This window comes from Lissotriton vulgaris, chromosome 4_1 (genome assembly GCF_964263255.1).
Source record: "Lissotriton vulgaris chromosome 4_1, aLisVul1.2, whole genome shotgun sequence".
NCBI lineage: Eukaryota > Metazoa > Chordata > Amphibia > Caudata > Salamandridae > Lissotriton > Lissotriton vulgaris.
The window spans coordinates 1,630,683,519-1,630,711,239 of record NC_141691.1 but is presented as its reverse complement, the minus strand read 5'-3'; the positions used below and the strand labels follow the sequence as shown (position 1 = coordinate 1,630,711,239).

General features: G+C 43.3%; 1 protein-coding gene across 3 annotated transcripts in view; it reads right to left on the bottom strand.

The window, feature by feature from the left end:
* Nucleotides 1-27,721, bottom strand: part of HNF4G (hepatocyte nuclear factor 4 gamma) — a 273,625-nt gene that overhangs the window by 52,399 nt on the left and 193,505 nt on the right. For all 3 annotated transcript variants that reach the window (XR_015309913.1, XM_086965903.1, XM_086965902.1), the window contains exon 5: nt 7,666-7,818. Coding sequence is in view for 2 of the 3 variants with exons in the window: in XM_086965903.1 (XP_086822029.1) it covers nt 7,666-7,818 (153 nt within the window). In the remaining variant the exon portion in view is untranslated. The remainder of the gene's footprint in view (nt 1-7,665; nt 7,819-27,721) is intronic.

Genomic DNA, 27,721 nt, shown 5'->3' with positions numbered 1-27,721 from the left:
CCAGCAGGGTTCCTCCGTGAATTAAAAGACATGCTCCGCATGGGGGAGTATGCATACGCTGATACGATTAAAATGTTGAAAGTACTGTTACCAGCAGGCATTTACGAAAAACTTAAAGAAAAAGAGTGGGAGGTGGGAGAGAAAAAGATTAACTGGGCAGAATTAGAAGACGAAGATAATACACGAACCCCTGGTACTGGTCTTGGGGACAAAGCTAAAGAACTACCCGAGCTATTGATACAGGTTTTGCCGAGATTATTGACTACTAAAAAGGAAGATTGGGATGCTATTTCAGCCTGCAAACAGAAACAAGATGAAGACACTAGTGATTTTTATTCCAGATTTGAAAAATGTTTTCTTATTAATAGTGGCCTGAAGACAAGTAGTGAATCATACCCACATCTTTTTGTGACCAAATTAGTAGAGAATTTTTTTACCCCAGATCAAAAATAGAGTATTGAAGGTTGAGAGTACCTGGCAAGCTAATAGCCCTTCCCAAATGTTACAAATGTTACAGTACCACCAGAACCGAATTAGAGAAGAACAGGAACACAAAAAGAGACGCATGAAAGACACGAAAATGAAAGTGCTAGTTGCTCAATCAGTTCCAGCTGATGGCCAGAAAAAGGGCACGGCACCTGTCAAAGGGAACTGTAACTACTGTAAACAGCCAGGTCACTATATAAATGAATGTGCTGTCCTGAAACACAATATAGCTACAGGCAAGACGAAAGAAAGACCGCGTCCTCCTAGACAGGATCACATCCCGCAGAACACGCAAACCCCACAGAACGAGCAACAGACAGTAGCTGTACCCCAACCCATTGCTGCCACACAACATGTCACACAACAAATGTACCAGTATGCACAGTCAGACTACCCAGATTATCAACAGTACTCATGAAACAGCCTAGAGAGGGAGGTTGGCTTGCCCCTTATCGAGGTTCCTGTAGATCAAGAGGGTCCCTATGTGCATAGTCATGTTTTGGGGAAAGACAGAAAATTTCGGATTGACACAGGGGCGAGCAGAACTACCATCAGTCGTGACCAGGTTCCAGGGGCACCCCTCTCAGGCTCACAGAATATTTCCCTGGGATTTTCAGGAAAGCCTATTGTTAACGTGTCAAAGCCAGTTTCCCTAGAAGTTGGTCCATTGTCCCGTACTACAGACTTGTTGCTTACTAAATCATGTCCAGAAAACTTGCTTGGTATAAAAACGTTGAAAGAACTAGGAGCAGTGATTTGTTGTTCTCCGGAAGGAGTGAGATTGTTTTTACGTGATTTTAAAGGACATTATGTATTGAGAGATTTTGACCCCAGACTTCAGAATGTACCACAGCATTTATGGGCACAAGGTCCGACTGATGTAGGTTACATGCACATTACACCATACCGTGTCACACTCAAGCAAGGAGTTGTACTGCCACGAATCCGACAATACAAGTTACCACCTGATGCTGTAGTAGCATTACTGAAAATTGTTGACGAACTCATTGCACAGGGAGTGGTTGTAGAAACTGACTCCAATATATGTAATTCTCCTATCATTCCAATTCTTAAACGAACTGACCCAAATGCACCACCGGTTTACAGATTAGTGATTGATCTCCGAGAACTGAACAAATGCATAATACCCCAGTACCCAGTGGTCCCAGACATTTCTTCACTATTGACTGCAATTGATTCCGAAGCAGCGTTCTTTACTGTAATTGATCTCAAGAACGCCTTCTTTAGTGTCCCGATCCATCCGTAGAGCCAATACCTTTTCGGATTCTGTTTAAATGGCCGAAGCTTCAAATTTGCGAGGGCTCCTCAAGGGTTCACAGAAAGCCCTAGTATTTACAGTTAAGCATTGAAAAGACAACTAGACAGTATTCACATGCCTACTGACACTGCACTGCTCCAATACGTTGATGATCTTTTGATCAAAGCACGGACAGAACGAGACTGTGAACGTGCATCACTGACAGTCTTATACTTCCTGGCGGAAAAGGGGCACAAAGTGTCCCCTTCAAAGCTACAATTCTGTGTCCAGCAAGTTGTGTACCTTGGTCACTTGCTGTCCAAGAGGGGTAGACAGTTGACACCTGACCGTATTCAGTTAATTGCACATCTTCCACAGCCCAAGACACAAAAGGAAGTACGGGCCTTCATTGGCCTCACTTCTTACTGCAGACAATGGATTCCCCAGTATGCCTATCTAGCTAAACCACTCATACAGTTGACAACACAGGAGGCAGCGACTTCGACTGTCCTCCCTTGGACTCAGGAACATACACTTGCATTTGATGAATTGAAGAAAGCTCTATGTCAAGCACCAGTTTTAGCGACACCATGTTACAGCATAGATGCATAGTAACTCTGATCATTATGTTTTTTCTAAGTATATCGAATATATGTATAAGCTTGACGCTACATGTTTTCTTTCCTCCTCTTGGTTCACATGTACATTCTTCTTTCAATGACACTGTAGAGCACACATTCAGTGACCTGCCACCCCATGAATTGTCATATCGACTAGCACTGCGCAACAACACTTTTATTCGTATGTTACACCATTCTCACCAGACCAGCAATGTAAAGAATTGCTGGGTATGCGGCCGACTCCCACCTTATCAGAAAATGAAGGGAGTTCTGCCCCTCTTTCCTTTTCCGTTTTCGCACAATGGTTCGTGCGGAGCATGGTTTGCTTTAATGTCATCACTAGATAGTAAGTCCACAGTTTCCCAGGGCGATTGGATATGGGGAGACCTGAATACAGTTATGAATAAGGCATGTTTTCCAGACGAAGACGGTCTTCCCCAAAGGAAAGGGACCGATCTAGAAAATGAAGTGTACGAATTAGGGAATGTTTCCCTCAACCTCATGGTTCTGAACGTCCAGTCCGAGACCAATACAGGTTCACCGTTTATAACAGTCTTACCAGTAAAAGGTGAATTATGTGTTAGGAAAAATGGTTCAGTGCACCTAGGACACAGTGATTGTAATACTGTAGTCGAATTCAGTGATAAAGGAAAGTCTACTTTCAAAGCTTCCCGCCATTCCTATTTCGTTTGCGGTCAGACAGCTTATGTACGTCTGCCCTTAGACTGGGGTGGAACGTGTTATATTGCGTTCCTACTGCCACCTGTTTTTCTAGCCCCATCCCATTATCATCGAGACTCCCGACTTGTGCATGTTAGACATAAGAGGGACCTTCCCCCAGTTATCGATTACACTGAGTCAGCGTGGGACCAGTACAAGGATTACATTAAAGGATATTTCTGGTTCGTAGGTCCCGTCCAAAATAGTAAAATAATACGTAGGTTAACAAGAACACTGGAAGCAGTAGTGAACGAGACTACTTTTGCCTTAGGAAACTTAACCGAAGAGCAGTCTGCTATGAGACTTGTCTTTCTTTAGAACCGCCTTGTTCTTGACGTCATCCTGGCCAATAGGGGCGGAGCTTGTAGAGTGATCGGCTCCAGTTGTTGTGTGTTTATTCCTAATAACGCACCATCAGTGTATGCAGCAATAACAAGACTCCATAAGATAGCCCGTGAATTGCATCAGGACCCGTGGTCTTGGTCCGGCTGGCTCTGGAGTGTAATAGCAGGATGGGGCTGGACAGTACTGTCATTCCTAGGAATAGTACTGCTCATAGTATTCAGTTGCTGTCTCTGTCTGCAATGTGGCCCAGCGATTTGCGGCTTGTGTGCCACTGCTTGTATTCCCCGTCCACGTTCACGTTCCCGTGCTCGAATGAAGAAAGACGAGCAAATTATGCTATATGAACAAATAGATGGTCTCATGAAAATAGATGTATCCTAAAGGGCGCAGTAGGGGACAAGGAGGGAATGAGGAAACAGAAATTTTATGTGGTCAGTGTGTCCCCCCACTCGCACCCTATCCATGTACCTATGCCCCATGTATGTCCATGTTATCATGTAATTCCCTTCCCGTGCCTGTCACAATAATGTCCCTGCATTTCCGTTTAATGTCAGCATGTCAGTTATTAGGCCTTCCATGAATGAAACGTTAATTCTGCACTGAGGCCTACGTTGCCAATGCATTTACATGGTACACGTTTAAATATCGAGAAGCACACGTTTTCGTGGCCCAGCCGAGCCAGACCTGAATTCAGGTTCCGAGCCTCTTCTGTCTCTGAAAGCTGCAGTTTAGGTATGCATCCCTGACCTCTCCCTTACTTCCTGCTCAGCCGAGAGGTGCCCGGCCTGGCCTGCCTGCCAAGACGGTATTTTGCCTATAGTTATCTGCTCAGACTCCGCAAAAACACATTCCAGTCTAGTGAAAGAGGTAAACATTTTCCGCCTGCAGAGCATAGGGCCTAGCCTTCCTGTCTCCATGCTAGTGATTTACCGAACCCGTTGCCATAGTAGGCCCATGGCCCCCACGCAATGCACGAAGAAATATATGCACACACTAACATTTAGTGATGAACAGCCTTTACTCGAGAGACCTTTACTTCAGACAATACATCCTCCAAACACAAGATATCAGATATGCCAAAGGTGCAGGTCGTTCTGACATCCCAGACTCCAGACTTCTCTACTAGTGCTAAAGTCAGCCCCCCAGTTCTCCCCAGTTACACGTCAATTTCACGTCATGATCAGTTACGCACACATGTAGGGTAAAAGTTTCTGCTGACCCTGCAGACCTCCTCTATGCATCCACCCACCTATGACACTCCTATGACTCATCAAGTGAACATCCACGTGTACGCCTCCTTACACACCTTCTTTTACGCCCACGTGTTCTTATCTCTCTCTTTTCACTTGCTCCGCCTGGAGTGTTCCGCCTACTGTATTCATTGCAATTGTATGATTTTACTATATATAATGTGTGATGTTAATAAAACGTTAGATATCCCTTCCTGAACCTTAGTGGTGATGGAACCTGATTCTCAATGACTCGAGTCATTTGAATTAAAGCCCTTTTGACTCAGATACCACGGACTCTGCCTCTCATTTTATGAGCTATCCTTATTCTTTATTAATGTATAGAAACTATGTCAGGTAAGTTTATTTACCACACTGTGACCCCAGTATGATAAAGCTGACTGTAGTCAATATAGTTACCAGATTATTTTTCTTTTCTTATGGTGTACAGACTTTATTGAATGGCCTGACTGTTGCTAAGTAGCACTTCCATTTTTCATCTAACCATTTTGATGTTGAGGGCCTTACAGCCAGATCTGATGGGAGGTACTCCATCCGTGTGGCTGGTGGAGGACATTAGGTCTGCCACCCTGATGAACTAGCGCCCACAAAATGTTGAGATTACCATTGACCTAGACATGATCTCTGCACCATCATAGCAATTCTTGTCAAGACACAAAAGGTTTGGTGGACAGATTCTATTGGTTTTGACAGTCATTTGCCAAACTTTACCAAAGTGTTTCTTCTCAAACGTTTCCCAGAGTGGAAGTTTGTTACAGAAAGACAAATAACTAATGACACCCACAACCAGGGAGTATTTTTCCCTTGGTGTAGGGCACATTATTTATTTGTATTCTGTCCCTGACTGCCAGATTTTTACCATCCACCCTAATTAGCGAGGGTTGTGTAATGCCCTTTTTCTGACGCCCCCTCTGTCAAAGGTAGCATTACAACAATGGACCCTAAGAGGGCTCCACCGATGGAAAACTGACAGTCCATTGACTCTAAATTAGGTGGGGGACCCAGGTTGAATGGAGGTGGAATATCCTTAAAGCTTGCTTGTGACAGTATCTCAGTCTACAGACAAGGATCTCTACTGGCACAGTCCAAGGCACACTGGGAGGTAGCTGTTGCATTGGACCTCAGAACCGAAACAACACATTAGAAGCCCTCAGAGCTGTTTCCCTGTAACAGGATAATAGTGGCATTACAGGGCCCATATTCTTCAGCAACAAATGTGTACCTGCTCTCGCTGTGGATGCACATTGCAAAGTGAGCGTTACCTTTTTTGCATAGTTGCATTGCCCTTTGGAAAAGAGTAACTAGTTTTGTCAGTATATATCCATTATTTCAGTAAAGCATGCACATGAGCAAACCCGTCCTATAGGTGCATGCTCATTGAGCTGCACTCGGGTTGCAGCTCTTTGGTGGACTACATAGACGGTCTAATAAGCCATATGGGAACCTCCAATGATTTTATGAGTGACTTCAAAAGAGAGGCAAGTGATGCCAAGCACAGACACTGCCAATGTGGTCCTGGCTACACTGTTAGCATCTGCAAATTCCTCGCCCCCCCCGCCCCCCAGCACTTAGGTTGGGCCCTAATGGCACGCATGAGTGTAAATCCAATCAAAAATACTGTACGTTTACGAGACTGTGGGTGTGCCACAAACCAGGATGCCCCTCCTCCCTTTAATGACACAGTCACTGATCTTCAAACATTTAGACCTTCACTGGTACAATGTCAAAGCAACTCCTACTTTCCATTCATGTTTTTAGAGTACTGCAGTTAAACATGTTTACTTTTAAACATAAAAATAACTTTCAGGATTACAATGTTTTATTTGTATGTATCATTTTTATGGGTGGGTGAATGGCTGGTGATCAATTACAAGATAGTGGCATCACAGACTCATAGTCATGGCCTTCAGCTAACCCGTAATAACACGGAAATCAACAAACTAACTAAAAATACGAAGGATATAAGGTTATTTGAACCCTCTTTTCTAATGAAAATCACGTCATTAGGAAAAACCTGAACTATTCAAGAAAATAAATGAGGGTTTAGAAGGTCATGATTCAATTAATGTTCTGTATCTCATGAGCCAACCTTTGTCTTTTTCCCACATACACTAAGATAACAAGCTAGGTACCACCTACACCCCTTCCTGTCAATATTCATGATCTTTCTCTCTTGTTTTCTGTATCCCTTCTGGCTTGCTTTCCTTCACTCTCTCGCTCTGTATGAAGTCTAGAAGTAGCCAAGAACCTCTTTGATTTTATGTTTGCAAAATTACATGTATATATAATATACTTATTGGGGCATCCAACAAGCCCTCTTCATCTATTGGTATGTTGTTGTTGAGTCATTCACATTTTTCTTCCACCCACTACAACATACACCATGTGGCAATGGTTCAGTCCACTTCAGCCATTAGCCAACTACACTGGGACAGATGGAATTCTGCTCTTGCAAAATGTGCACTTTCGTAGAAAATGCAGTCAATTTTAGTGCAAGAGACAAGTGGCCCAATGTGTGCTTTTTTATAAAAACAAAAGTGGGCAAGACTGACGAAACAAAAAAAATTGCAATACAGTTTTAAAGAAACCATTAAAACCAACAAAAAACATTGGCAAAACCAAAAGTTTGGGCGCCAACACCAGACCCACTGGTTTGCCAATGCCTGTTCTTTGTCTCCCTTTCGCTCCTCCGTCACCACACCCAATTGCCGTCATACGCACTCATGTTTTACATTACTTACGTGCTGCACGTACAACGCTTTCTTTCTGAAACAATAGGGTGCACGAAAAATGTCCTGTCACCTCGGTATACAAGGAAGGACAGCAAATAAGATGGTTGCTTCCATGATCAATAATAATTTTAGACTTGATTTTCAGCCTCCACCATACATTGGGAAATACAGCCTAATCGGGAATGCATTATTAACGCCGTATATCCTGTCACTACAAGGAGGCAGCTGGTTTTATTGGTGCGTCTGATATATACCTGGTCATCCAGCGGGAGCTCACAAAAGGCAGGGATGTATTTCGCCCACTCTACCAGCACCAATAGCTGCTGCTTCATAGACTCGCACACATCACCAATGCCGGCCATTTTCTTCACATTGATATCGCTGCTTGCACCAGGGTTTGACGTGATCTGTGCACGAGGAAAGAGAGAAAACAATTCACTGCATCAAACATGCATTAAAAAGTGCTATTTCCTTTGGCTGAAGCAATTTTCAAGCAAAAGTCAAAGAAGCAATCATGCAAATAATTGAAAATCTCTCAGCGTTACTTCAACTATCAGCAGTCACACACATTACAACACAGTGTCTCGCTCTGCTGTCAGGGATTAACACTTCACCAAAGGCTGTGCTGCGTTCTTACCTTTACAAAATATTATCATTGCATGGGGGCTTTTACACAGAAACCTTCTCTATGCTCTCGTTAATTATTTGTGCTTTTCCTTTCTAACTTTCCAAGCTGCTCCTCAATGGAGTTGTAGTTTAGTGTTGCTGAATCCACTTATGGATGGTCAGGCAAATGAAATCAGAGGTTTAGAGCTGAAAAACAAACCTGGAAATTCTAATTTTAACACAATTTAATCCAGAGGTTCTGCTGGTGGAAGAACATAATTATGCAACAATATGCAAAGGATGCACCAAAACTGCAATGTCATTAGCCGCTGAGATTGGCACACGCTATGAGGGGATACAAATGTTTGTATCTGTATATTGTGTTTATGTTCATGTACTGGAACCAAGGCAAACTGAACAGAGAGCTGTACAGGGTGAAAGACTATGATCTATTCAATGAGTGCATGAAGGGGGACAAGGGTTGAGCCAGCGGCGCTACTATCTTATCCCAGTAGCTGTGCACAGGCAGTTGTTGCAGATAGGAACTTTCATAAATTGATTATGACCTGTGCAGGTCGTATAATTTAATTGGGTTTTCAAAAATTAAAATGTTCAATTGTTTTTAAATATGAGCATGAAGTGTTTGTCTGTACATACGGAGGGCTTCATACTGTAAGGGACAGCTGCACAAAAATACCAACTCTTCATCGGCTCAACCTTGAGAAAAGATACATTTATCTTTTTATATGCATCAAGTGCAAATATAATGACAAGTTGGCAATATTTGCTCTCCTTCATGCACTGTCTTGCAGCATTTTTCTGAGTCCACCACTGATAACGTTCGGACTTTGACCTACCCCGCTGGGCTCATTTAATTACTTTACTGGTCAGCAGGTAGATCAAAGCCTACCCGACATAATAGGCCCAATCTGGAGAAGATTAGCTTGTAGTGGTGTAGTAATAGTGTCATGGAGAAATCTGCATGGGATTATTAGCCTACATTTACTGTGAAGCCAAGGTATGGCCTTCCCCAGAGACACAAAGGGAGGCAGAATCACCGGGCACCACTCACCGGATGGGCTCTCCTTTGAAGGCTTGGAGCAAACTGACCAGCTTGCTGCATCAGCCAGAGATGACAGCTCTAGAGGAGCTGTGTCTGACCAAGAGTTGAATTTGCCAACTTGAAAAATCCCATCATACACTGAAAGGACGATAGTTCAGGGATGAAGTGGCATCTTTGGACTGGGCAGAGGTGACCAACTTCAGGAACTATGCAGATCCATCTTAAACCTCCTGCACAAGGGAAGAGATCTGAGCAATATGGGGCCCTGCAGAAGACAGAAATGCAAGCACCTAGACAGTCTGGTGTGAAGTGACCCTCTGGACTTGTACTAATGTGGACTCTGTTGGACCTGGTCTGATGAAAGGTATCCCTGCCAAGGGACCCCGGACTCCTGCTGGACAGAAGGGCACCCTGCGATTGATCAAGAGGTCATGTGGGGCAGAGAGTGGATGCACGGAGCATAACCTGCCTTCAGGGCCACTTAGTGTCGCAGAGGAAGTCTCCAGGTCACGGAGATTACCAGAAGTTCAGAGAGAGGCGTAGGTCTTGGGCTTTACACAATTCACTACTGCTGGAAGGTGATTACTGGGTGTTAGAGCTGCAGAAGAGCCTAAATATCATTTTTTTGAGAAGCATGATTGACGTTGAGCTCTCCCTCATGAGAGGGAGAGCAGTATAAAAACAGCTCCAAAATTGCCCCAAAGATTTAGAGGACAAGATGACTAAAACCCACACTACTAATTCCTGGAGACATCTCCAGGAGCAATGCAAAACCAAACCTTATTTCTTTAGACCTAATGGGGCATTAGAAACCTAACATTGTGTGGCCCCTTCGTGCTGAAAGCTACCTGGAGGGTCACTTAGGCTGCTGACCCGAAACAGCCTTTACCACATTGAGCATTCTCCTTGAAAGTCCCCCGTGGTGATGTATGTTACCCAAGGGTATTTCCTAAAGCTAGAGCATTGACTCCCCTTTTCACAGCAGCATTCTCCCCTGAGGAAGGCTCCGGGGTAGAGGAGAACCAGGAACATGGTGCTCCCTGCTCCAACATCAAGGATCCCCTGGGTAAGACGAGTGCTCTCCATTGGACGGACCACAGCTGCGTTCACTTCAGCTACAAAAAGACCACGACCCACAACTCCCCACAACCCAGTCCTCGAAGAAACTGGAACAAAATTACCACCAACCAACTCTTCACATCGCTTAACCAAAACCCCCCTGCCATATCATCGGACCCAAATCAAGCTGTCAACAAACTCACACAATGGATCACCCACAGCGCTGAATTAGCACCCTTGAAAAACCACCAGATCAAACAAGGTAGCAAAAAGGCACCCTGGTTCAACGTTGACGTTAAGAAATCCAAGAAGCTATGTCATACCCTCGAGAAAACCTGGAGAAAAAACCCAACCACTGACAACCTGACCACCTTCAAGGACGCCACCCGCAAACACCACCAATTGATCCGATCCATCAAGAAATCAGCATTCAAGGATCGACTCGACAACAACGCCCACACATCAAGGAACTATTCAACATCGTCAAATAATTTACCAACCCCACTACCGGCACCAACGACATCACTCCCTCCCAAGACCTCTGCGACTCTTTATCCTCTTTCTTCCACAACAAAATCGCCGACATACATAACAGCTTTGAAAACCAGTCCGAAGAACAGACCACTCCACCCACCCCCGAACCAAAACAGCACTCTCACAACCTTTGCGCCTGGAACCCAATCACTACTGAAGACACCATCCGCCTGATGAACTCCATCCACTCAGGCTCACCAACCGACCCATGTCCCCACCACATCTTCAACAAAGCAGACTCCATCATAGCACCCCATCTCCGCGATGTCATCAACTGTTCCTTCAGCTCCACTACCTTCCCGGAAAGCTGGAAACATGCCGAACTCACCTATTAGTAGGTTGAGGTAGGTACCTTCAGCTAGAAATAATACCGCAATAACTAATAAGGTCCATTCAAGTCTCAATAAATTAATCCTTGCTCAACCCTTGGTAGCTTGGCAGATGAGCAGTCAGGCTTAACTCAGGAGACAGGTGTGTTAAGCATGTAATATCATCAAAAAGGTAAATAAGTAAAATACATTACACAATAAAAACCCAACACCAATTTATAAAAACAGAGAACATTATTATATTTACAAGTACACCAAAACAACAGGAATCCAATGTAGGGAACCAGAGCTATGAATGTTTAAAGAATAAACTGCAGTATAGCACCTAAAAGCATAAAGCGCCAACCACGGCTATCTGGTCACACTGCACCAGGTCAAATCTAAACGTTCAAGCTGACCACGATGGAGTATGCTTCGGATACAGTACCAGATAACACCAGCTGAACTTTACCTTTCTCAAGAATTGTACCAAGAGTCCTATTCATGAGACAGAAGTTCGCTGGGGGGAAGGAGAGCATTGCTGGTGGTGGTCTGAGGAGAGCAAAGAGCTGCCGGGCTGGAGCCTCGCGGTCACTAGCGATGATACTTGATGTGCAGAACACAAACTTGTGCCAGCCCAGTCTGATTCTTCAGGAGAGCGGCACAGTTTAAGTGCGAACTGGCCCCTTCACACCTCATTAAAGACAGCTTGGCTCAGCCTGGAACAGGCTGACCAATCAGGAGAGGGCAGATGGAAGGCTAGATTTTGTCTTACAGAAAAGAAAATTCTATAACTTCTTTACTGTGATAGTTATAATAAATCAAACAGTGGCAAGTTGTTGAATTCATTCTAATAATCATTTTGATAATTTGAAGTATATTCCTTTCAATAGTTATACTTTAATAAAAGAATCCCATGTTAGCCTATAGAGCCATTGTGCTACAAAGGGAAAAAACAAAATTGTCAGTTTTCCTCCACCTATATATTATAATGTCCCTGCGTATAGCTACAAAGGCCCTCTACCCCTGGGGCACATAGGAAGACCTTAGGGGTGACTTAAAAGTAAAAATAAGCTAGTTTGAAACTTTGGAAGTACCTTTAATTCCAAAGTCGAATTTGCATATAATTTAAATTCAAAAGCAGCTTGGAAGGCAGCCTAAAAATGCCAAGAAGCACTGCAGAAGTTCTGTACCAATTGTAATTATACCTAACTACTATGCACTTTTAATCAGACTACAGGCCCTGGGTCTGGTTAGCAGAGTCCAAGGCACAATCAGAGTCAAGAAACCAGCATCTAGTAGTCAAAATGGGGGCAGAAAGTGAGAAAGGCACTTCATTTATTAGACATCCTATTTGAGGACTGTAACACACACAAGTTTCATAGCAGGCTGTGAAGAGAATGGCTTGATCATTTATGAAACACAATCAGGGGGCAACATAAAATAGCAATTTTTCAGCAGAGGGAAAAGTTATCGGTCAGTGCTTGCAGGAAGTCATGGACAGGTCAAACTAACAACTCTTTCAAAATGGCAAAGATCACAGAGGTTAAAATGCATAAAATGGAAGTCATGCCTTTGACACGCTTAGAGGCACATTGTTCTATGGGTTTTTATGCAGCTTTGCTCACCAACTCGGCATGTGTGTGGAGGGGTACACCATTAGGAACTGCATGCAGCAGCAAACGTTTGCACTACTACGAGCCACTACTACAGTGGAAAGGAATCGCTAAATAAGGTAGAACAAAGAAGGCATTGTGGTCTGCTTTTGTTCAGCAAGTATTATATCATCAGTGGCTCAGTGAGGATCACAGCAAACCTATTTTTATTAAAACCTTTGGGGAGAGGGTCAGTTTGCACTGAGCAACTTTCAAAGCAAAAGACAACGAAAAAAGTGTTGTAATATTACCCACATAATGAATTGCTAGCCCATGTACCCAACATAGAATACTTTGTCCATTTGACTAATGACATGCATCAGAGGACTTCTAGATGAATTGGAAGCAGTAGCGCAAACTTGGGAGTATATCAGACCTATTAACACTCCCATCCATGCCCATATTTAAAATGTTTCCACTTGGAGTAATACTTAAAAAGGAAGCACAGGACCAAAATACCGTGTCACCTTTATTTTGTCTGGGGGCACCCCTTATAAATAGAAGCAATGTTCTATGACCTACACTTCTCTTGATCAATTTTTTTCTCTAGTGCTAGGATGGAAGTGGATCCAATCTTGGCCATAAGGGACACATTAGTTTGTCACGCACTGCTAACTTAGAGAGTGAATGAAGGGTAAGGCACTAACAAATGTCTTCTTTGGATTTTGCGATTTAAAGTGCAGTTTTTTGGAGTGCTTACACTTTAGACTTGATTTGGAGAACTGCGAGCATGGTTGTATCCTAACATAAGTCAGCCTCTTCACAGGCCGCTGAAGAGGACAGAAGGGTGTGACAAATTTAATAGAGCACATGTCATCATTATGCAAATGGACAATAGACTGTGTTTCAACATGTCAAGGAGTATTTCAAAAGAAATATCACTTGCTCATCTTTCATGGGAGTGGAGATACACAAACAGGCGCTGAGGCTGCCAGCAGCCAAATTGCAAATCTCTAGGACTGCAATCATATGCTGCTTCATAAGCACCAAAGTGAGGTGACATTCAATTCCCAACTAAGTAGCTGATGCTATTTCAACAATTCCTTAAGAGAGTCCCCTATGCAGGTAATTAAATAAACCCATTGAAAGACTGAAGTACAAGCGCTATTTACATTAGCTCAAACAAGCGGAGAAAGATGATTTGATGGTAGAGGATTAACATATGAATTATTACTATCATGTTAATTCTAGCAGCAATGGTCCAAAAACCTGTACAGATGCATCAGTGAATCAAGGTTGTGGTACCACTTTGGAACTTAATGATATGCAGAGAAATTGTTAGAGGGAAAGGAAATCATCCTCTTAGGCTCTGTTTCCCATAGTAGTTGTGGTCATTCTGAGCATGCCATAGTCCAACAAGTACATTGCCTTCAAGTCTAACTTTTCAAAGGTCAAAATTTGGAATCACCTGTTGGAAAGCCTCTAATTAACTCAGGTTCAAGAATGGAATTCCAGACTCTTATCAAGAAAACAGGACGACATGGGGGCACGTGAAGCAAGGCACAGCAGAAAAGATTGTTTGATTCCTACAACACCTTTGGAATCGGTTGATCCACATTGAATATAGTGGTACTGAACTCCTTTCTGCAAACCAATTTAAATTAGTACAAGGAGGCTATCATAGTGCAAATGGTGTAACTGGATAAATGGAGGGACAGTAGACAAGCTGATCAAAAACATAGGATAGCATTTGTGGTATGGGCATAATAAACAGAGTGAGTAGGTTCTGAGCCACAGTACTGAGCCACAGCATCAGCTGTAGAATTTGTGACTAAATGGGGCTCAACAGAAGTGCAGCCATTTTGTGTGAAATAAATCAAGCTGCAGGATTGAGCAAATTGATACTAAACAACAGCATAAGTAAACATTATAGCAACACAGCTTAGCAACCAATGTTGATGTGCTGTGTTGTGCTTAGGGGAGAGAGCAGAATATTGTGCTACTGTTCTGTTCCCTACTGCTGATGCACAAATAAGCTACTTAGTAGTAGGGACACACCTTCGCACTACAGATCAAAGTTATGTGCGTGTTTTCTAGCATATGATTTATACTGGCAGTGTACCCATCCTCTACGAAATACTATGCCTAGCAGAGGTTTCCACTTTTCACACATTGGATATGCGCTGCACAGTGCAGGACTCACACATTGGATGTGTGCTGTACAGTGCAGCACACATGTAATGTGTGGACAGTTAGGATAATTAGCGCTTGTCTCAAGCCCTTCATTTAAAATGTCATGAGTGATGTAATATGTGAGGTTGTAAGCAGGGAATTTTTTGGGTGCAAGGTATATTTAGATCAGAGAAATATAACTGCTGAATTCCAGTGTATTTTGGCTTTACGGTTGTTTTTTTGTGTTATTTCAACCTTTACCTATAACATCACTTTAATCATTAGTTATTTAAGCGAGTTTCTGAGTTTTTTTTAACATAGGGTAAAATCATATTACCACACCTAACTATAACATCAACCTTTTGCAAACACCCACCTGACAAGTTTGTTATTATTTTTTTTATGTTTCACAGTACTCCTGTGGTACTTTGCCCAAGCTTCACATCCATAGTACCGTAGGTTCCACCATATGCTGTCTTGGGGAGTACCCCAGTGTCTCACAGGAGAGCAGCACTGGTACCAGCTGCAAGATCTGGTTCCCCCATGAGTGTCAGGGTGTCAAGATGTTCATACCCGGCCCCATTATATGATTTTTAAAACTAAGTTAATAACATGGGGACCAAGTTACTGTATATGGAATGGTGGCAGCAACATTTTTCTTTAAAGTGTGGCCAGCCAATCTGATCATTCAGTTTTGCGGAACAGAAAAGTCAGACAGGAGAAAAAACTTTCTCTGCCAATCAGATGCCCTATTTTTTTAAATGTAACATACTGCTGGACTTCTATAGGACCAACTGTCCAGATATCACTAAGATATTTAGCACATTGATGAGCTCCCTTTGAGCTGCTTTAAACACAAATTCTCGAACTGGCTGAATGGATTTTCACAAAATAACAAACAGCACAATTTCTATATAAGCTTCTAATTTCTGTCAAATGTTGTGTAATTTCATTCGGTGTTTTTTCTGTATCACTTCCCAAAAATGTCTACGGGACTTAATATGGGAAAACAGCATTTTGGAACCCCCTTTTTCAAGGCCCCTGATTGATGGATCAGTTTGAAACTTTCCAGAAAGGGGCTGAGGTGGATGAACTTTTTTGGGAAAGCTTTGTTAAGCTTCGTCAAACGGTGGCAGAGATAATAGTGAAAATCAGACCTCACTATAACTACACAGTGGTGATTGCCATTGTGTAATACATATGCAAATAAGCACATACATATTTATAAATAAATAAGTGCCTCTGTCATTTAAAAAATATAAATGAATGACATACTGGTCTGGTAAAGTCCCAAATTCAAAAAGTACCTGGAATGGAAGAGACTGAAAAAAGGTACCAGGTGGTAAAGGCTGTTGGCAAGGGTAACATACCACCACACTGGAAGACGAATGACATCATAGTGAGAGAATGGAATGTTTTAAAGTTTGTTCATGTGCATTTGTTTTAATTTCTTAAAGTAGATTTTTAACATATTTATTTCTTAAAATAAATTTGTGACATAATTCAGGGTCACATATATCTAATTATTTATAAGACTAAAGGATTAGGTGTGTTTCAATCACATCAAATTCTCCTGTTGCCTCAATAGTGGTGGTTAGACTCTTTTCTAATAAAATGTTACATTGTTTTGTGCATTAAACATGTATTTGGAATTAAGAAATTTTGAAACAAAATGGATCAGTTTTGGAACTAAACTATGAGCTTGTTTTCATTTCAAAAGAGGCCGACATTTATTGTGTGACTGTTTATAGTTAGGGACTGATTTAGATCTCAGCAGACGGGTTACTCCGTTACAGATATCCTGTCCGCAAAATATAAATCCCATTATATCATATGGGTTTTATATTTCGGTGGGCGGGATATCTCTCACTGTTGTGACAGAGTAACCCGTCCGCTGAGATCTAAATCAGGCCCTAAGTAATCATTGTACAGTGCATTTAAATCTGAAATACATTGTGTAATATTATGGAATTTCGCAATAACACGTTGCAAAGTAAGGTCTAGGGACCCATATAAACATCTTTCTTTCCACCCGAATAGCAGTTGTAAGTGCACATATGGCCACTGTACTGGTGTATGCCTTTTTGGTCATTTTTAGAGAGAGTGAAAGCACATTGTTCACATGCTACAGTATATGAATGAATAAATTAAAGAATTAATTAAAGTGATTTATTAAGTAAAAAACAGCGGCCCAGAGGGTCTTGTGGTGCTAATTAGAAAACACTCCAAGTTTTCAAAGGTTTGGGCCATTTTTTTAAAATGTCTTCACTTTAAATGTTGTTAGGTAGGGAAGGGCATTATGTAGAGCCAGCTTGGGGGGTTCAATAAAAAAAACTCTCCCACCCCAACTGGAGTGGTAGGTGGGCAGCAGCCTAGCTACAGCTGAACACAGTAGATACCTAAGGAGATAGCCTGTCAAGCTAAAAGAGGGCTTTGAAATGTATTTTTTCTAGGACTGGGAGTCAATGAATCATCCAAGGCATTACACAAATATGCTAAGGTCCTGGGAAAATGAAAAACATGAAGCCCCATTGTAAAAGTTCTATACAGGGACATGTTCTTGGCATCCGCTAAGATATATGCAGGGACGCTGATAAAAGAAAATAAATACACCTTCCTAAGCCCTATTTGTGTTCTGATTCTGGTCTTGTGATATCTGTGGCAACAGGGTTGCAAGGAAAGGGTTCCAAAAGGCAAGTAAGGTGTAGCAGCTGCTAATCTACCAAACCTTAAGTAACTTCCATGACAACAACCACCACTGGTCTTGTAGTACTGGGACACAAGGATGGTTTTATCATACTCCTCAATATTGATGACATGCAACACCGATCCAGTAATGAGGAGCCCCAGTAGGTCTACTGTCCAGACCTGGACTGCAGCACTCCACGCTATCCCCTTACTTTCTGGATTCACAAAAACCTATTCAGTATTCCTTGCGAGCATCACCTACCCAATGCTCTTGCACTTCTGGGACACACAAGCAATATACGCCAGCATTGCACCTCCAAAAATGGCAAGCACAAGAAGTATTGGCACACATTTCAATTCTGATCTTCAGCCGCCACTGCTGCAATCCAGAAATTTGACACACATGCAGCTCCGCCTTACACTTCAGTCCTGACTTGCAGCACCCACGCACTGCCTTTGAGACCGGTACATAGCAATGCCAAACTCCTAAATCGTGACTGATGACACCCACCCACCACTCTTCTAGTACAAATTGACACATGCAGCTCTCCTATACAGCACTAGCTTTACACGCAGCATAAACTCACTGGCTTTCCAATAGTGATGCACACGTGTAGCTCTACTGTAGTCCTCATTTATTTATTTATTTATTTATTTTATTTAGGTTTCTTGTAGAGCGCTAACAATCATCCCAAGGGGATATCACAGCGCTGAGATTGCTGAAGTGCGGGTGCAGTGGGCATCGTAGAGTGGTTTAGTCGGAGTGGGGAAAAAGGAAGGTTTTTAGTTGCTTCCTAAATGCCAGGTGGCATTCTGTGCGTCGGAGGGCCACAGGCAGTTTGTTCCACTTCCTTGCAGCGACGTGGGAGAAGGCTCGTTCACCCATCCTGGCTCTCTTAACCCGGGGGATGCTAGCTTGAGCCGAGATTTGTGAGCGGAGGTTTCTGGTGGGAGTGTAGAAATGGATCCTGTTTCTCAGTATGAGAGGGCCTGTCTTGTGCAGCGCTCTGTGAGTGATACATAACAATTTAAAAGTTGCTCTTTGCTTCATTGGCAGCCAGTGTAGATCACGCAGACAGTTTGAGGCCGAGTCATATTTTCTTTTCATGCAAATGGCCTTGGCTGCTGCATTCTGCACCACTTGGAGTTTGGTGAATAGGTACTCTGCCATGCCTACGAACAAGGAGTTTCCATAGTCCAGCCTACTCATTACTGGCATGCATCATCCTTCCATTGTTCTACCAGTACTGGCCCCCAACCAGCAGCTCTGTAATAAACCAAAATCATGACATGCAGCAACTAACACTATTGCTCTAGTACTGAGTTACAAGCAACTTTGCTGTACTCCTTTATACATGTTTGTAGCACCCTTTTCTATTCCAAATACACGCATAACTCTTAATCTACATCCACCCCACCCATGTCCTGCTGCTGTGTAAAAACCACGGGCCTGATTCACAAAGGTATACTGAGACGAAAGTCTAACTTTATGACTTTTGGTATTCACAAAGGGCATTTACGAGTAGCAAATGCCCTTTGTGAATACTGAAAGTCATAAAGTTAGACTTTCGTCTCATTTTACCTTTGTGAATCAGGGCCCAAAATTTATACCGGTCACTAAATTTCGAATTAAAATGTTGACCTGTACCTGAGTATATATGGCTCATATCCCAAGAATAAACAAAACCTGGAATAAAAATAAACTAAAACAAATACATGGAACGTTGTAGTTTTAAAACGCATTGCTGCAGTAGCATCAACAAACTAAGGGGCCCATTAGGATCGCGGACGGACTTGCGTCCGTCCGCGACCCCAGAGTAGGAGGGAACCTCCGCATGGCCTGCGGAGTTCCCTCCTGTGAAATTAGGATGTGACCGCCACCCTGGCGGTCACATCCTCTCTTTTTACCATTGCGGTGGGTGCGGCTTCAAGCTGCACCCGCCGCAATGGTAAAAATCCATACATTGCATTTTTATGCAGAAAGTGGCAGGCACTGTGCGGTGCCTGCCGATTTCTAAATACAAATGCAGGGGGGTACCATAGGTACCCCCCATGTGCACCCCCCACAACCCCCTTCATCCAGGGGGCCCACAACGGGCCCCTGCAGTGAAGTTCCACATGCTTTTCCACAGCGGAAAACCCGCCGCGGAAAAGCATTTATTAAAACCCATCCTAATATGGCTGGCGGTGTCTGAGAGACACCGCCACCATATTAGAGCTTTTCCGCCGCGGTTGTAAGCCAACCACGGCGGAAAAGCAGCGGACTGAAACCAGGACCCACCAGCCATCCTAATGTGGCGGTGGGTCTTTGGTGGGTCCCCAGCGGATTTTCTGCATCCTACAGGCCGGCGGTGGCTTCCGCCGGTCCAGAGGATGCGGAAAATCCGCTATCCTAATGAGCCCCTAAATGTGCACTGGTGCAAATAATTTAAGACCAATGAAAAACACTCACTGTGACTGACTCCAAGAAAGTTGCAAGCAAGAAAAGTAAGTGTTAGCCAGCCCCAGAATGCTTCTGGACACAACTATTTCTATAGTTCAGGTCAATGTAGAATTGCACAACAACACTGAAAGCATCATGTTCAAGCGTGCTCATTCTTGGGAATGTACGGAGTCCGGGACGCTATTAAAAGTGCAAATTATAACTGTTACAGTCTTAAACAGCACAGCCATGAACCCCTGCTATTACCAGTCCCTGCTCTTCCATTTCTGGAGGTATCTTTTTCCCTTTCAAGCCAGGAATCGCAAAGGACAATGCCAACGGTCACCCTTGCGACCACTGGTGACCCCCAAATGATATCCATATTTATCCTCACCTCTGGGTAACGGCAAACACCATGTTATAATACTGGAATGGTGGAAGCTCCTTTGAAGACAACGGAGTGGTGGAGTTAATAATGGCTGGTACAGACGTTCTGCACAACATTGCAATGTTTTGCTTTCTTTTTCTCCATGTTTAATTTAGGCCATTCTACCGGAAGCTGGGTGGGTTTTCTGATAACATATCAACCATTATAGCCTTGAGCTATAATGTTATTGTTAATATTAAAGGAGCTAATAGAGCGCGCAGCTACTCAACAGAGTGTCCCGGTGCTGAGACAGAAGAAACGGGGACCAAGGGAAAACTCTGATTCAGGGGTAGCAGCCACTATACTGTTTGTCCAAACAACCAGGTTTTCAGTTTTTGCCTGAAAGCTAGTATGTTCGTGGCCTGCCTAAGCAGAAGCGGCAGCTTGTTCCAGATTCGGGCAACTTGCAATTGTAAAGAGAGGCCTCCATGGTGGGCTCTGAGAAATTTAGGTACGGCAATTAGGTGTTGGTGTGCTGATCTGAGGGATCTGCCTGGGACATAGTGTGAGACTCTACTGCGGATATTATGAGCCCCCATGCCATGCAGAGCCTTGAAAGCCAGTACTAGTGCTTTGAAAAGAATTCTACATTGGACAGGCAGACAATGCAGATTCTTCAGATGGTGGGAGATCCGTTCCCTAGGCCCGAGTCTCAAGACTGCCCTAGCAGCCGCGTTCTGTACAACTTGAAATCTATTTAACAAGAACTCTGGCAGGCCCAAATAGAGGATGTTGACATAGTCCAATCTGGAGGCAATCAGGGCCTGAAGGACCGTCTTTCTGTGAGAGGTCGGCAGCAGGAAGAGAAATCTTCTGAGCATTTTCAGGAGACCAAAACACGTGCCTGCCACAGACTGTACTTGAGATGTCATGGATAAGGCATCGTCCATTTTCACTCCCAGGTTTTTAACAGTCTTAACCGCTGACTGGGGAGGAGACATGTCAACTGGCCACCATTTTTTCCAGGTGTCCAGGGGGGGGGCCAAGGAAGATTATTTCAGACTTTTCCGGGTTGCATTTGAGACGGTTATGTCTGAACCAGGAAAAGACATCTGTAAGACATTTGTTTATCTTCTCCCCGTTAAACTCCTCCCCCTTCTTACATGTGAACAACAGCTGGGTGTCGTCAATGGTTGGCAAAGTCCCCGTTATGGTTTGTACTCTGGGGGTTCTATTCTATCATGTGTGGAACCTCCTGTGATGGGTGGAGTGTTCTGACACAAAAAGACCGCTGCTGGCTGGGGAGCTTGTAGTATCTGTTTCCTGTTGTATTGTTCACAGTGCAGTCAAAAGGATTTATGAGAGGTCTGTTTCCTGTGGATATGTCCCACTGCAGACCAGTTCAGGCTGAGGCCTGGGCCAATAACTCAGGAAGAGGGCCTTTAACAATAGTTCTAGGCCTTGCAGTTAGTCATAATACAATATTAAGGCAAACATGGTTATTGTATTTAAGGCTTTTGACAGAAAATAATTCATTGGTGGGCCTAGCTTACACAAGAACAAATAGAGGTCACATTTGTTTTTGCACGGTGTTACAATTACAAGCTATTCGCAACACCATGTTTTATCTTATTGCTTCACACAGTGCGTGTTAAAAAAATAATAACACAGGAAAGATCAGCCCAAAGTCTTATCTGGGCCAAAAATTGCAATATCTGTGAAAAAACATACTGAGTGCATCATTTAGCTGATTCTGTCCATGATGGGAGCGGTGTATTTTATATGACCTTAAAGGTGCAATTAACTTTAACCTGAAAATGCCAAACCTATCAGGCAGCACCTGAACCATAAATAAGAATGGGCTCCTATGATAACACATACTACCCTTATACGTATTTGCTGCCGACATATGAAAAACCTTTGACTTATAATGTGTTATTACTAGAGCACGAATATCTCTATTCCTCAATTGAACATATTTTTGCCGCGCGTCATAAAAGACGAATATATGTTTGCAACAGAGGGATTGTTAATTTCAGAAAGAAGATTTAAATAAACCCGAAATATATTGTGGACCTTCGCCACCTTGAACAGCTGGACTGTGAAATGAATAAATACACGTACGAGAGGGCAAACTGGTCAGCAGAGGGCTAATGAATGGCTCTACCCAGCCAAGCATGGGGTGTTTTTTATTATGGAGTGCAGAACATGAAATGTACAAAAACAGGGCAGTAAGCACGTTTTTGAAAGTGGTGAAAGATTGCTTTTTAAAGGGACAGGATTTCGTATATAGGGATGGGGTCCACGGAGAGACAAATATATATAATGTCCTGTTGATGTGATGGGAAGCAGGCTGCATCCGCAGTAGGAAACGGTGATCGCAGTCATATTAGGACTAGAAGGAAAATGGAAGTCAAAAGGCAAAGGAGAAAATTTAACAAACACCACCACCGTGTTGATGAGTTGCAACAAAATGGTATTGAATGAGCAAAGATGGTGGGAAGCGCGAGAGACATCGCAGGCATTTTGCAAAAAATCATCACATACTCGTAGGCCTAGCTGTGGACCAGTCCTGTATATATATATATATATATATATATCTACATGGAGGGATAAAATGACCAAGGCAAGTGTGACCGAGGTGGACGCGAAATGAAGAAATGAGAAAAGTTAATGGGCCATCAAATGGTGTATGAGAAAAATATAGCAACAAGATAGATCACTAACATTAACAACAGATGTAAAAAATGGAAGAGAAAGGCTGTGTACAAAAGTAAAATAACTGCATAGAAAAAAACAGCAAAATGCATTTAACGAGACAGTTATTATTTTAACAATACAGTAACAGGATGGCCCAGCCATGCTTGTTTTCAAACTGAGGTCACAGATCCTGCAACTAGTGCCTGAAAGAAACTGTCAAATTCAGGTAGTCAATTTGTTATCCATTTATATATGGACATATTTACTGTCCTTGCTTATTTTATTTAGATAGACTTAGTAGAGAATATTTATGATGTAACCATGTTTTATTTTTCTGTTCTAAAATGTTCGCTCGTTATAGTTAATTAAGCTCCTCTGTTGCTTTGGTATCAGGATAAGATGTGTCTAGCTACTGTAAAGTCGACCAAAGGTAAAACCCTAAGACACCCCACTTTTCATAGGATACCATATTTGTATTATGACATTGTTATGGTTTTAAATAACTTAACCCCTTCCGTGCTCCCGTCGGCGCCCACTCTTCAGAACGCCCGCACCGCGGCGGAAATACCGCCGCGGTTAAGGCGTTAAACAATAAAGATTACTTACTTACTCCCCCCCCTAAGACAGCCCACTTGGAACTGCAGCAACAGTCTGCTATTGCCATCTTTGTTACATCTTCTATTTTGAGGATCATTTTTTACAATATGTTATTTGAAACATATCTTTGCTTTTTTTCAAATAAACGCATTTCAATAAGTAAATTAAACATAAATGTTGTTTTGGAAATTATTTAAGGAACTTTTATTCAAACCAAATATTCAGTCTTAGTATGAGGTGTTTCAAGTGTCTTTATTAATTAAGTGTAAGCATGTGCGTCACTTAACAAACAACACAAAAGAAGGAAGGGCATACCTATACAATTGCTAAGCGGCTCCTTTCGAGGCAAAACTTCATTGCATCTAGTCTCACACCTAGCAATGAATTCTTAAAATGTAATGGTGCACGTTGACTACTCTGCCCTTTACTCTGAATATTAGCTTTGTAAGATGGTGGGCAATATTTTGGACAACCAACAGTCAGTGGTCTGTGCAACACAATTATTGCGATAGAACGTGGGTACCGGCAACATTTTTACCAAGGGTCAAAAGGTTAGGTCTGTGGTTTGACCGAGTGCCGCATTGATGCCAGCAGGGTGGCGGTTGGGGGAGGGGTGGATTATAACAGGGCCGGTCGCACTGGGCACTGACCTGTAGAGGGGGTGCTGAACTCTAGGAGGGGGGTGCTTTGTTTAGCAATAACTTATATTGGAAAGATGAGGGGCACTTATGCATGGTGATAGTGGGAAAATCCAAGGAGGCAGTCATGGGGTGTGGGGGCGGCAAAAATGATTTTCGCACCGGGCGCCACCACTGCTAAAGCCGGCCCTGGGTGGATGGACTGTAAAGTGGGTGTAGGGGAAGTGCAGCATGTACATCTAGTGGCTGAATTGCACACTGTGAAACCAGAAAACATGGGATCAATTCTGGCTTTCCCACTTGACCAAATTGTGTGATTCTAGGCAACCATTTTATTTCACTTTCTCTCCTTTATCTTCATTGTCACATGTAAGAGGACCTTGAAATACATGACTTCAGGGTGTGCGCTGTACGAAACCTATTCCTGTGTACGATTTAATAAACTATAATGTTGTCCACATATAATAGCCACCCACAACACCCAAAAAGTGAACATAACAAGTGACTTCCCTCCAAGCTCACTATTGCAATTGTTGTCAGTGTAGGTGGAAGGAAGCATGAATGTTTCTTAAATTCGTGTTTGAAAAATATCACTTCCAAAAAGAAAATCACCTCTTAATGCACTGATATACCCTAATCTACTAACGTGAAATGGTTCTGCATGTTAATGAAATACACTTTTTGAATTTTGAAGAGACTTTATCATATTTTCATGTTTGTCACAAGATGTCTTTAAAAATGAAAGTGTTCCTAAGTTAAGTAGTGCAGGAAACCTTAGGTACTTCCTTTCTTTAACTTCAATTAACCTGAAAACAAATGCTTGCTTGTTAATTTATCATCTTTTTAATGATAGGGCTGATTTGAGCAAACAGCAGCACAGTGCTGCTGTTGACCATGGGACGAAAATTGCAAAAAACACAGTTGATGGACAGAATGCAGAACAATGTCTTACATTCACCCCAGTACAAAGATCTGGGCCTAAATCCATTGTTTTTTTGCACTCCACACCACCCTAGGTCAGACAATGGCTATATGCAAATCAGCCTTGACCCTGTGCCTCATGGGAACAGTCCAGCCCGAACTACCAAGCCATGTCTTTCCTAGACCGGAATCAAGCATCCAAGGACCGGTTTCTGGCTATCAGCCTTCTTCAGCCTGGATAGCTTGACTCCAGTGATGTGGAGAGCCTGGGACTCACGTCTGAGCATACCCAGCCCACTCGGGGTGAAAATTGCAAAAAACACCGTTGATGGACAGAATGCAAAACAATGTCTGAACTGGGGTGGCAGAGTGGGCTAAAGAACGGTGATGGATTAAACCCAGATCTTTTGACTGGGTGTGAGTGTTTGATTGATTCAGATTCTCCGTCCATCACCACCCCCTTTTCTACTGCTTTTGGCTCCCATAAGTGTGGCAGGGTATGCTCAGACGTGAGTCCCTTGCTCACTTTGCCACTGGATTCAAGCAAGACGGGCTGAAGACGTCTGGAATGCCAGAAACTGGTCCTCGGAAGCTTGTTTCTGGTCCAGGGAAGACATGGCTTGGCAGTTCGGGCTGGACTGTTCCCATAAGGCACAGGGTCAGACTGATTTGCATATAGCCATGTCTGAACTGGGATTGGCAGAGTGGGCTAAAGAACGGTGATGGATTAAACCCAGATCTTTTGACTGGGTGTGAGTGTTTGATTGATTCAGATGCTCCGTCCATCACCACCCTCTTTTGTACTGCTTTTGGCCGCCATAAGTGTGGCAGGGTATGCTCAGACGTAGTCCCTTGCTCACTTTGCCACTGGATTCAAGCAAGCCGGGCTGTAGATGGCTGGAGTGCCAGAAACCGGTCCTCTGAAGCTTGTTTCCGGTCCAGGGAAGACATGGCTTGGCAGTTGGGGTTGGACTGTTTCCATGAGGCACAGGGTCAGACTGATTTGCATATAGCCATGTCTGAACTGGGGTGGCAGAGTGGGCTAAAGAACGGTGATGGATTAAACCCAGATCTTTGGACTGGGTGTGAGTGTTTGATTGATTCAGATGCTCCGTCCATCACCAACCCCTTGTGTACTGCTGTTGACCATGGGACGGCATCTATAGGTCAGGAGGACCACATTTGGCCCCCGGGTAGTACTTTGAGTATCACTGTGATAGGACAACATATCATGTCTTGACAGTGTAGCTGCATTCCAGCACTTTTCTCACTGATGTATACAAGTACAATGAATCATACATCTAATCGACAAAATTTGGGTACTTACCATAAAGCAATTATTTTCACTGCAGCACCACGAGCTAGGGCATTTTTAATCCAAGGTTACAAACAGCTGTAGTTGTCAGTTGGTAAAACCTTTTGATTCCAATCCATCTAGTGTGGGCTTTGGCTAATCTCCTTGCTCATACTCAATGGGTTTGTTGTCTATCTCAGTCATCGACTTTTAATTTCATGACATTCCTCTCTATTCCTGTGTTTGTATTGCACAGGAGCATTTAGGTTTCACAATGTTATGACTAGTTGACGTGTTTCTGTCCATTGCTGAAGTTGCTTCTGTTCAAGGAGCAATTTATTTTCTATTTCTTTAAGCATTCTTCCGAGTGCATGTTTTTTCTTTCTCTTTCCGTCATGTGCTACTTCCGTCTTCACTTCGCAACAACTCTCTATTGTTCTCAGTGATGCTTCCCAGCTAACTAATTTTACCACATTTTTGGAGACAAATGCACTGGGTTCTGATTAGCTGTGTCCCAGTGCACACAGTGAAAAAATCAGTAACAACAGTCGAATAAATGGTGGTGATCATGAAAAAAGGGCAGTTTCTCAAATGCATGTCATCAATTTTCTTGGCTGTCACAGCTATGTCACTGCCTTACCTCCATCAACTCACTTCAGGTTCTCACCCCGCTCTGTAATCACCTTTCTCCTCTATTGCCACACTTCTCTGCCATTGCCATCCTCTTTGATCACCTAATATAATTCAGCAAACACTGCATCTTTTTGCACATATTGCAGCAGTCTATATTACACTGCATGCAGCCAGGGCCGGTCTTAGAACTCCTGAGGCCCCGGGCGAAAGAGAAGATGTGAGGCCCCTCTAATTTGCATATATCTTCCAGCCGCAGCCGACATGACTCGCGGGTGGAGGATCTCGCGGGAGTTCGGAAGGGGGTTGGAGAACAGGAAGCAGGCAGCCTCCCTCCCCTCCCCTAAGCCAATCATAATGCTGCAATGGCAGCGTTGTGATTGATCAGGAGGCCGACCAGCCAGGCGCCTATGGGGAGGCCATTTTCCCCATGTAGGCTGCATTGCAGCCTACATAGAGAAAGGCTAGAGTGCGCATGACTGGATTGGCCAAACAGTCAGCGCCCTTAGCAGTTGGCAAGGCAATCCTCTCCTGCCCTAAAACAGACCCGCCCGCCCCTAACGAAACACTTCTGCTTTCTCGCAGTGCTAGAAGCAGAAACATAAAATGGACGTTTTAGCATTTTGCGTTTCTGCTTTTGCGAGAAAGTAGTGGGGCGTCGCTCCTCTGCCCTAGTGAAGGAGCCGCCCTTGGTAACATCACAAGAAGTGACATCA